Source organism: Bufo bufo, chromosome 3, assembly GCF_905171765.1.
Source record: "Bufo bufo chromosome 3, aBufBuf1.1, whole genome shotgun sequence".
Taxonomy (NCBI): Eukaryota; Metazoa; Chordata; class Amphibia; order Anura; family Bufonidae; genus Bufo; species Bufo bufo.
In genome coordinates, this window is record NC_053391.1 from 156,153,272 (window position 1) to 156,165,453 (window position 12,182).

At 45.2% G+C, this 12,182-nt stretch overlaps 1 protein-coding gene across 3 annotated transcripts in view; it reads right to left on the reverse strand.

The window, feature by feature from the left end:
• Positions 1-12,182, reverse strand: part of ASMTL (acetylserotonin O-methyltransferase like) — a 101,451-nt gene that overhangs the window by 28,121 nt on the left and 61,148 nt on the right. For all 3 annotated transcript variants that reach the window (XM_040423720.1, XM_040423719.1, XM_040423721.1), the window contains exons 8-9: positions 9,542-9,935; positions 4,230-4,392 (exon numbers count right to left, since the gene is read on the reverse strand). In XM_040423720.1, the coding sequence (XP_040279654.1) occupies positions 4,230-4,392; positions 9,542-9,935 (557 nt within the window). The remainder of the gene's footprint in view (positions 1-4,229; positions 4,393-9,541; positions 9,936-12,182) is intronic.

Sequence of the window (12,182 nt, forward strand, 5' to 3'; positions counted from 1 at the left end):
TTCTACTACAGTTACTCCTCTCCTCCTTCCTTGGCTTCCCCCCAGCCAGGCCCGAGCCGCGGACCGCCCGCGCCCCGCCCACTACACTGGGCGGGCGGTCGGGCCTGGCTGCTGGCTGCCTGTGTGAGTGTATTAATAAAAAAAAAATTTAAAAAAATTATGCGGTCCGGACGGGCCCCCAGTGGCGTGGGGCCCCATAGCCACTGCTATGGTTGCTATGGCGATCCCTACGCCACTGACTACTACAATGGTACTACAGTGATTGCACCTTCAGCAACATGGCCAGGTGGCTTGTAGACCAGCTAATTCCTGTAATGACCGCCGTCACGCACAGGGAGGGAAAAGGGAAAGCCCTGCCCAAGGGAGAGGGAAAGGTGGTGACCCCCTAACTCACCTTGCGGCTGGCACCTGACTGCCCTGACGTACCTAGACGGGTTCCTCACCCGTGCGGCGATCACGTGCCTAAACCCTGGCTTTCCCTAAAATGAGCCCTAGATAGTGAACGGGCCGGTGGGATCGCTAGTCCGCACCACTGCCATCCTGCTCTCTGGATTTAGGAGAGGTTCACCCACTGGAGCCTGGAGCCTTGTCGTAGGTCCAGGGTGGGTAGAAGACAGCGAGACCTCAACCAAGCTTCGGCAGTTCGTGGGGTCTGCAGTGCTTATGGTGTCAAGTGGAGTGCTTGGAGTCCTCGGGAAGCACTAGGAGCATCCATCGAAGGAGGTACCCGGTCGGGGTGCCAGGAGATCCGTTACATTGGTGGCAAGCAGCGGGATGGCGTCCTAGTGCGAGGAGGAGCAGCTCGGAGACACAGTTGGTGGAGTATATTGAGGGCAACGCTGGTATCCGTGCAGAGCCCCTGTCTACAGCAGGATAGAATCGGCTAGTCTTCGGACAGCGTTCCACTACGAGGAGGAGGATGACCCGGACTGGAGGGATGCAGTCCAGAAAGGCGTCTGGTACGAGGCCCTGGAAGATGTACAGCGTCGGCGGGGGAAGAGTCTCCCCAGTGAGGAGCAGCAGTTGGGGCATTCGCAGGGCCACTCGCATCCGCTTCTGGGAAAACAGCTCCTGGATGAGTGGGTGACAGAACTCGAGAGCCTGGTATGGAAGGAGCTTTGGCTAGACGACTCCTACCAGGCACTCTGGTGGTATGTGATTCGGCACTCCCCCTGGATGGCTGCGCACGACAGACCCGAGGGTGAGGATATGGCAGGTGGAGATGGGACCGAGATCTCTCCACCGGCCCTACAGGGATGCTGGGCGGTCGGCCCAGATCCCCAACGGCAGCCGGAGTTTCAGGGAGTAGGGACAGTCGGTTCTGCTCCCCAGCGGCAGTATGTTTTGCAGGGAGAGGAGAGCGTCGTCTCTATTCCCCAGCGGCAGTGTACCTTGAAGGGAGAGGAGACAATTGGTCTCTTTCCCCAACACCGGGGGACAGCACCCCTAACTCAGATGGTGCAGATGGGACCGCAGTCTCTGCACCAGGCCTACCGGGATGCTGGACGGCCGGTACGGATCCCCCACCAACCCCGCAGGAATGCCAGGAGGAGGAGGTAAACGATCCCTCCTCTCCACAGCTGATTCGCAACAAGGTCCTGGGGGCAGGATTCCCTGATCCCATCCCAGCGGAAGAGCTGGCATCTGGGCAGAGTGCAGTTGGCCTCTGCCCTCCCATATCCTCTTGTCCAGAGGCCGACTCCCCACAGGCTACCCCAGCAGAAGAGCTGGCATCTGGGCAGAGGGCAGTTGGCCTCGCCCACCAAGTACCCACAGCTCAAAGCTAGAGAACAACAATGAAGCAAGGAGTAGCGGATGCCGACTCAACAGCTGGGAACATATAGAACAGAGCCAGGCCCCAGAGTGCAACAGGACCAGTGTTTGTTTATGGGTGGGCTACTCGACTATTTCAGGCACCGACCGACAGGAGGTCAGGTACCGGGTTAGTCTACTCCTGGGAGGGGAGAAATGTGACGGACTGAACCATCACTGGGGCTGCTGGAGAAGCCTGAGGGCCAGCCTCCTTCCTACAGACTATGGACCAAGAACTATGGAGACCTCCTAAGACCTTTTGGGGTTACAAGGAACTATGAAGCCTGATTTATGTGTGTAATTTATATGCCACATATTTCCTATTGCCCATTAAAAGGGCATGGTGTGGATTCAGCAACACAAAAAGGGTTAACTCTGAACTGAGACTCCCACTGATTGTGTTAGTGATGGGATTAAGATAGTTGATTATAATAGCAGCCGACTCCTAGATGAGTAGATCACACTATGATACACTCAGGAGATAATCCCATCACATGCGTCTCCTCTCTTCCTATTCATTCATTATGGAGGGGGTGGAGATGTCTGTTTGCATGTTGTTAATGGTTGATTGCGTTAGGTTTTTAGACTTCTTGAACTGTATATATACTGAGTTGATCTGCAATAAAAGGAGTTCCTGTTTTACCCTTCATGATGTTGAGGCTGGTGTTTGGGTAACTGATCGACACTGGGGATAGCTATACGCTGAAGATTTGCTATACTCCCCTGGCTATAACTACTAGCTCTTGTAAGAGCTGTTCCTGCTCTCTGGATTTAGGAGAGGTTCACCCACTGGAGCATGGAGCCTTGTCGTAGGTCCAGGGTGGGTAGAAGACGGCAAGACCTCAACCAAGCTTCGGCGGTTCGTGGGGTCTGCAGTGCTTACGGTGTCAAGTGGAGTGCTTGGAGTCCTCGGGAAGCACTAGGAGCATCCATCGACGGAGGTACCCGGTCGGGGTGCCAGGAGATCCGTTACAAGTACCACATCTGTCCACTGGTTGCGTTTGGCGATGTAGGTCAGCTCTTCAAGTTAACGTATCTAAGACTGAAATACCAAACACAACCTGTGGTCCAGCCATGCTTTTCTAATCCTGGTCAGCCCTTTGAAGCCACACCTTATTGTTGGCCAAGTCCTCTGTGCCTTCTGCACGTTGCTCCCATCCTTATAATTACCACTGATGGAAGAGCTTGTGATTTGTGGCTTTCCATAGGCAAGAACTAGGTCTGTGCTACTTACTGCTCTGCTAGGAGCTGCGCAGTACTATCTGCACTTGTACAGCTCCTTGAAGTGCAAGAAAGTGGTGAAGGCAAAGTGCATATCAATGGGAGGCTCAAATGGACAGGAAGGGCAACATGTCTCTCCATCAGCATCCATGTTTAGGATGGGAGCAGCATGCATTTGTCACACGAGGTGTGACTAACAAGGTGCGGCTTAAGCAGGGTACAGCACAGCGCTACGGCTGGTCGCATGCAACCAAAGCACGCCCATCTGCAGCAACCAATGTGAACACAATTTTACAGCAAAAACATGCGGCCATTGGGTGCTGGAGGTGGCTGTTGCTTAGCCAAATGTGGACAACTGCATTGTGGGGTTGCATCCTCAATGCTGGTGACATGTCTGTTCCATTCCCCATGTAATAACAATTCTGGAGCATCTATTCTTATGACTATGTTTTGCCATTCCTCTATTTTTATAAATTTATGAATGAACGGCCAGCAGTCTGCCCTACGGGTCCAACTAGATGTCACTGGGGGTGACTGCCATGGCAGCACTGATTGGATAGTGTCATAATTACAATATTCAAGTGAATGGGCCGAGCAATTGTAATTACACTACGTGGCCGCTGTAAATGAGAAGCTGAAGCACAACTGCTGCTACCAAACTCCTATTGCCAAACTTCAAACTAGTTCTCCTCTCCGGTAGAGCTTACACTTTAATTTTTGATGCTGGTGGCTGAAATACAAGGGAAATTTGTTAAAGAGCATCTGTCCCCCCCCTCCTTTTGACAGAATGTGACATGAAAGGCATCTTTCATCTGACCTTGTAGTCCCACACTTTACAATACAGTCTCGGCACGCGAGATAATTAGATCTACTGTGCACGCGCCAAGGGTGTGCTGTATGGCGCAGGGCCAGGTGAGAGAAGATATTTCTGATGCCTGGCCCTGTCAATCAAAAGGAGGGGTGAGGAGAGATGCTCTTTAGCAAATTCCCCTTGTGTGTCAGCACCCAGGCATCAAAGATTAAAGTGTAAGCTCAGCCGGAGAGAAGAACTAGTTTGAAGTTTGGCAATATTAGTTTCCCTTGTGAAAATCAATTGCACACAGGAATGCTACCATATCCTGATAGATTTCTCGCTCTCATTCTAAGGTCTTCAAGACTATAACATTACATAGAAATAAATTACCACTAAGATTCACCTTGATGAGTTTCCTCCAGCAGGCCAAGGGCAACACAAGCATCAAGAAGCCTTTCAGCTCCATGTACAGAAGCATTAATCTTATCCGCAATTTCCATGGCCTTCAGCGCACCTTTATCTTTCAACTTATCAAAGACCTTCAGTTTAGATGCTGCAAACAATATCTGTAAACAGAAGACAAGTGGAGAAAATCAGAGTGCTGGACATTTATCTCCGCTGTGCACATGGACAAGGTTTAGGTTGCCAGATTAGGTTTGAAAAAAATATAGCTTGCGACAAGATAAAAGTATAATGTTGTAATCCTCCCTGAAACATATCCATGTAATATATTACAAATACTTATATACAAAGCATATTTGTGCAAGTTTTACATCTGCTTGCACCTTGGATGTGACTGGATTAGCTAGAAAATGTGGGTAGCGGCTTTCCCCCCTTTTGGAGGAAAATTGCCTTAATCATTAGTTAGTCCCTCAAGCGTATTTAGAAAATGTGAATATAATATCTGCCACCATCATTCAAGTTATAATTGCCAGATCATTCCTATTTACTGGTCGTCATGGATGATTCTTCTAGGTTTCCAGCCATTGACCAAAATTGGACAAGATCTTCTCTGCCTATGGTATACAGTAAAGACTGATAATGGGTCGCCTTACAACAGTGAAGATTTGCAGTCTTTTGCAGCTTATCTTGGCTTCACCCACAGAAAAATAACTCCTTACTGGTCTCAGGCCAATGGTGAGGTGGAACAGTTCATGAAATCAATCAACAACACAACTCTGGAACACAAGGATTTACAACAAGAGTTATACAGATTCCTTAGACAATACAGAGCCAGGCACACTCCACTAAAGGAACGCCGCCAGCACCTACGCTTTGCAACAGGCTTTTGCACATCAAGCTCCTGAACGTCCCGGTAGTTTCTATCCAGATTCCATTTGTTCTCAATGATTACATCTCAAAAGACAAGATGAAGAGATATGCAGATAAGGGCAGTGTCACGGCAAGTGGGGATAAGAGGAACACCAAGAAAACTAACAGCAACAGGCAAACAGACTAGGCCCCAAAGCTAGGGAGGAGGGAATGGTAACCTCCTAACAATCCCTGAGCCTCTCCCTGACTGCTGACAGTATGAGCAAGTCCTGATGGTGAACAAACTCATATGCTGGAACCTATGCCCTGCTGACACTGTAGCAAACCCTAACTTAGGGAGAGGGGAATAAGACAGCCAGTACCTTCCACCGTGAAGGGGCTATTGTCTCCCTGAGACCTAGCAGCAACACACACACACACAAAGGAGAAAACAGGAAGACTTAGCTTGAGACTAGCGGGAAGTAGAGGATCCACAAAGAACCAGACTTAAATAGAGCCTCTAAAACAGCTAACGAGCAGAACCTGTGGAGAGGTGGGATCCTGCCCACAACAACAAACAGAAGGGAAACACAGAAAGACCTGTCAGATAGACTCACGTGCTGCAAGTCTATCTGATCTTCTCAGATCTCTCACAAGGCAGGCAGTGACAAGCAGTTATCGCAGTCACAGATGGAAGTGAGAGATTTGGTCCTTGTTAAAAGGTTGTGACCTAAGTGACAAATCATCACAATACCATCCTGAACCCTTTCAAGTCACACAAGTCAAAAGGTACCATGGTTACTGCTTAACATAATGGTCATCAGGTCACAAGAAATGTGTCCCATTTGAAAAAGCTTTGTGGCTATGATCCAGGTACAACCAGTACAGATGAGGTAGATGATGATGAAATCCTGCCAGGTTCAGCAACACCAACAAGGAATACCGCAGAGAATTCACTAACTTTATCTGGTAACAAGATGTCCTTGTCGGATCGCGTTGAGACAAGTCAAAGGCCACCAGCTCACCTCATGAATTATGTTCTGCAGAAAAACATTATTCAAGTTGTGCCGTGATAAAAAGCTTAAAGCTTACCTAAACGTTTAACAAACTGCATTAATCAATAGTACAGTGGGCATACATGAGGAATACATGAGAATAGGTCATCATTATCATTTATCGGATAACTCCTTTAAAGTTTTATAAATGCAAATGCAATTTTCTATTGAAGGCAACAGAAAATTGCATTAGACTTGTCAGTAAAAGCAAAAAAAGGAAGAGACCACTGTGGTACTCAGCAGAAGTGGCCCAAATTATTAAAAATAAAAAGCTAGCATTTTGTAATTATAAAAAAACCCAGAGCAATGAAGATAAGGAAATCTACAAGATTAGGCAGAGAGAGGCCAAGCAAGTTATAAGAACTTCTAAAGCGCAGGCAGAAGAAAAACTAGCTCAGTCTATGAAAAAAGGGGATAAGACATTCTTCAGATATATAAATGAAAAAAGGAAATTAAAACAAGGAATAACTAAATTAAAAACAAAGGACGGAAGGTATGTAGAAGAGAATAAAGGGCTAGCCGACTGCCTTAATAAATACTTCTGTTCAGTTTTTACAAAAGAAAAAGGAGAAGGACCTCCACTAGAAAGGTCGACTAAAATCGTTTGATGCATGTATCTTTACAGAGGAAGATGTTCTAAGTTTGCTGTCTAAGGTGAAGACAAATAAGTCACAGGGGCCTGATGAGATACACCCAAAATTATTAAAAGAGCTTAGTGGTGAGCTGGCAAAACCGTTAACAGATTTATTTAACCAATCATTAGTAACAGGAGTCGTCCCGGAAGATTGGAAATTGGCAAATGTCGTGCCCATTCACAAGAAAGGTAGTAGGGAGGAATCGAGCAACTATAGACCAGTGAGTCTGACATCAATAGTAGGCAAATTAATGGAAACCCTATTAAAGGATATGATTGTGGAACATCTAAAATCCCATGGATTGCAAGATGAAAAACAACATGGGTTTACTTCAGGGAGATCATGTCAAACAAATCCTATAGATTTTTTAATAGACGGTGGAGGTGCAGTAGACATCGCATATCTAGATTTTAGTAAGGCTTTTGACACTGTCCCACATAGAAGACTTATCAATAAACTGCAGTCATTGAGCATGGACTCCCATATTGTTGAGTGGATTAGGCAGTGGCTGAGTGACAGACAACAGAGGGTTGTAGTCAATGGAGAACATTCAAAACAAGGTCATGTTACCAGTGGGGTTCCACAGGGATCTGTACTGGGACCAATTTTGTTTAATATCTTCATAAGTGATATTGCAAAAGGCCTCGATGGTAAGGTTTGTCTTTTTGCTGATGACACAAAGATAGGTAACAGGGTTGATGTTCCTGGAGAGAACGCCAAATGGAAAAGGATTTAGGAAAACTAGAAGAATGGTCAGAACTCTGGCAACTGAAATTTAATGTGGATAAGTGCAAGATAATGCACCTGGGGCGTAAAAACCCAAGGGCAGAATATAGAATATTTGACACAGTCCTGACCTCAGTATCTGAGGAAAGGGATTTAGGAGTAATTATTTCAGAAGACTTAAAGGTGGGAAGACAATGTAATAGAGCAGCACGAAATGCCAGCAGAATGCTTGGATGTATAGGGAGAGGTATAAGCAGTAGAAAGAGTGAAGTGCTTATGCCGCTGTACAGAACACTGGTGAGACCTCACTTTGAGTATTGTGCGCAGTACTGGAGGCCATATCTCCAGAAGGATATAGATACTCTAGAGAGAGTTCAGAGAAGAGCTACTAAACTAGTACATGGATTGCAGGATAAAACTTACCAGGAAAGGTTAAAGGACCTTAATATGTATAGCTTGGAAGAAAGAAGAGACAGAGGGGATATGATAGAAACGATAGAAACTTATGATAGAAACTTTTAAATACATAAAGGGAATCAACTCGGTAAAGGAGGAGAGCATATTTAAAAGAAGAAAAACTACCACAAGAGGACACCGTTTTAAATTAGAGGGGCAAAGGTTTAAAAGTAATATAAGGAAGTATTACTTTACTGAGAGAGTAGTGGATGCATGGAATAGCCTTCCTGCAGAAGTGGTAGCTGCAAATACAGTGAAGGGGTGCATGGGATAGGCATAAGGCTATCCTTCATATAAGATAGGGCCAGGGACTATTCATAGGATTCAGATATATTGGGCAGACTAGATGGGCCAAATGGTTCTTATCTGCCGACACATTCTATGTTTCTAGGTTTCTATAAAAAAGCTTTTCGGTGGATAAAATTGCAAAAATAAAATCCCCTCCCTACACTTGGTATTGCTGCGTCCCTGACGACCAGCACTACACAATTATCATGTAATTTATCCCATACAGTAAATGCTGTATAAAAAAAAAAAAAAAAAATTTATATATATATATATATATATATATATATATATATATATATATATATATTTTTTTTTTTTTTTTGCTCATTGGCCACCAAAAATAGCGTTATGTAACCAATGAAAACTACATGTCGCCCCGCAAAAAAAGAGCCATAGCGCAGCGCCATAGACAAAAAAATAAACAAATTGTAGGTCTTGAGATCCGACAATTTTGCTGTGCAAAAGTAGCAAAACGTAAAAGAACTATATGTATTTGATATCGATGTACGGTAATTGTCCCGACCCAATGATTTCAATTATAATGTTATTTATGGCAAAAAATTTATTGCCGCAAAATTTTAAATGCAAAATCTCAGTGGCAGTATTAAGGTTCCCCCCCAAAAAAAATTTTTTAATAAAAAAAGTGTTAAAAGGGTTCACTCACTTCAGCAAATGGCATTCATCATGTAGAAAGCCAAAATTAGGCACTTACTAATGTATTGTGATTGTCCATATTGCCTCCTTTGACAGCTTGATTCATTTTTTCATCACATTATACACTGCTCGTATCCGGGGGTTAAGGCCACTGCTGCAGCATAGATACAAAGAGGCGGTAGCTGCTGCGCATGCGTGCCTGTGTGCTCTCCCATGGTTCCGACCAAGAGAGGCCGGAACTTTTTTCTATAGTGTGCAAGCATGACCACCACTGCTGGACTACAGGGTGTTCATAACCCCTGGATACGAGCAGTGTATAATATGGCGGAAAAATGAATCAAGCCAGCAAAGGCGGCAATATGGACAATCACAATACATTACGGAGTGCCTTGCATTAACTTGCTCTACATAATAAATGCCTCTGGCTGAAGTGAGACAGCCCCGGTAATAACAGTTAATTAGTAAGTTCTTTGTACCCCAAAATGGTGCCATTAAAATCTACAACTTGTCCTGCACAAAAAACAACCCCTTTATGGTAATTAATGGGTTAAATGCACAAGAACTATGCAGTCAAAGCTGTAACCTGATGCTCTTGCGGCTCTTCACTGTTGATGTAACTACAACTCCCAGCATAGTAAAAATCCCATTACCTGAGAAGCCTTAAAACCATCAAGGAGTTGGGTTATTTTGGACAGTTGCTGAGCACAGTGGACGGGCCTTTCTTCGATCCCATTCTGAAGCCCGGCGGATCCTGAACCACCGGCCTTACAAACACCATCTTGAACCGCTTTCTTTGCCTCGCAGGTCTTGCTGGTAGAGGTGCAATCTTCTTCTACATCACTGAGGTTCTCAAAACTCTCAACGTAAGGAATGGAATCATGCTTCACTCTGTGGATGGCTTGTTTGGGTGGAGGGTGGTAGATTTCAGTCAGTTTTCTACAAAAGTGATTCAGGGGAAATCCGACCACATTTAGGAAATCCCCATGCACACTTTCTACCAGCATCCCTCCGAGAGACTGAATGCCATAGCCTCCAGCTTTGTCCCTGCATTAGGAAGAGAACATTATTTAACGTAATGTCTGTTCGCACCTCATTTTTGGTTCATGTTCCTTCCTTTATGTTGATCCTATTTTTAATCGGATTTTATTCTGGTCTCTCTGTCGGTAAGACCTCTTTTAGGCTACTTTCACATTAGCGGGTGAACAGCCTGCCGGACCCGTGCTGCCACTAGTGCACGCGTGCCGCCGGAAGTCTGCTCCGGTCCCATTCACTATAATGTGGGAGGGCCGGAGGTCCGGCCGCAGCAAGGGCAAACATGCAGAGAGGCGGCCAGACTAAAACTACCCTCTAAAGGAGCAACTTTTAGCAAATGAGACGGTGGAAAAACGGCCCATGGGTCATTTGTCAATTTTAATAAAAACTGTCACATCCATTTTTTTTTTTGCATCATGTCAATATGAAAATATCCTCTTCTCACAAATGATTAATTTTTGAGCCAAAACGCATAATTACTTTAAAACCGATAATGAAAAATTCCCACTATACGGAAGATTTATTGAAGATCACGAGCACCAGAGGACCTTGTGAATACAGGCTTGCCTAAACAGCTTAAAGGGAGTCTGTCACCAGATTTTGACCTTATAGACCGCTTACATAGCAGTCTATGATTCTAATGGTACCTTTGATGTTTTCTTGTGAAGTTCCCCCAAGTCAAAAACGGACTTTTATTCATATGTAAATTAGGGCTCGCAAGTGCCCAGGGGTGGCGTTCACCTCGTTAGTGCCCATGCTGTTCTGCCTCTTTTCGTCATATCCCCGCCCCAGCCTCTTCCTCTGCCCGCCCCGCTCTTCCTTTGCGTCCTCCTTCTCTGCAGCGAGATCCTGCGCCTGCGCTCTCCATAGCTTTGCCGGGGCATGTGCACTGTGATGCCCATTGTGGGCACGGCATCGCAGTAGCTACTGTGCATGCGCCAACCAACGGCGCGAAACAGCGGCGAGGAGGCAGACCAGAGACACCCACAATGGGCATCGCAGTGCGCATGCCCCGATCAAGCAATGGAGAGCGCAGGCACGGGATCTCGCTGCAGAGAACTTGAGAAGGAAGAGGCAAAAGGAAGAGCAGGGCGGGCAGAGGAAGAGGCTGGGGCGGGGATATGACGAAAAGAGGCAGAACAGCCTAGGCACCAACGAGGTGAACGCCGCCCCTGGGCACTTGCGAGCCCTAATTTACATATGAATAAAAGTCTGTTTTTGCCTTGGGGGAACTTCACAAGAAAACATCAAAGGTACCATTAGAATCATAGACTGCTATGCTAGAGCGCTATGTAAGCGGTCTATAAGGTCAAAATCTGGTGACAGACTCCCTTTAACCACCTCAGCCCCCAGTGCTTAAACACCCTGAAAGACCAGGCCACTTTTTACACTTCTGACCTACACTACTTTCACCGTTTATTGCTCGGTCATGCAACTTACCACCCAAATGAATTTTACCTCCTTTTCTTCTCACTAATAGAGCTTTCATTTGGTGGTATTTCATTGCTGCTGACATTTTTACTTTTTTTGTTATTAATCGAAATTTAACGATTTTTTTGCAAAAAAATGACATTTTTCACTTTCAGTAGTAAAATTTTGCAAAAAAAAACGACATCCATATAGAAATTTTGCTCTAAATTTATAGTTCTACATGTCTTTGATAAAAAAAAAATGTTTGGGTAAAAAAAAAATGGTTTGGGTAAAAGTTATAGCGTTTACAAACTATGGTACAAAAATGTGAATTTCCGCTTTTTGAAGCAGCTCTGACTTTCTGAGCACCTGTCATGTTTCCTGAGGTTCTACAATGCCCAGACAGTACAAACACCCCACAAATGACCCCATTTCTGAAAGTACACACCCTAAGGTATTCGCTGATGGGCATAGTGAGTTCATAGAACTTTTTATTTTTTGTCACAAGTTAGCGGAAAATTATGATTTTTTTTTTTTTTTTTTTTTTCTTACAAAGTCTCATATTCCACTAACTTGTGACAAAAAATAAAAAGTTTTATGAACTCACTATGCCCATCAGCGAATACCTTGGGGTCTCTTCTTTCCAAAATGGGGTCACTTGTGGGGTAGTTATACTGCCCTGGCATTCTAGGGGCCCAAATGTGTGGTAAGGAGTTTGAAATCAAATTCTGTAAAAAATGACCTGTGAAATCCGAAAGGTGCTCTTTGGAATATGGGCCCCTTTGCCCACCTAGGCTGCAAAAAAGTGTCACACATCTGGTATCTCCGTACTCAGGAGAAGGTGGGGAA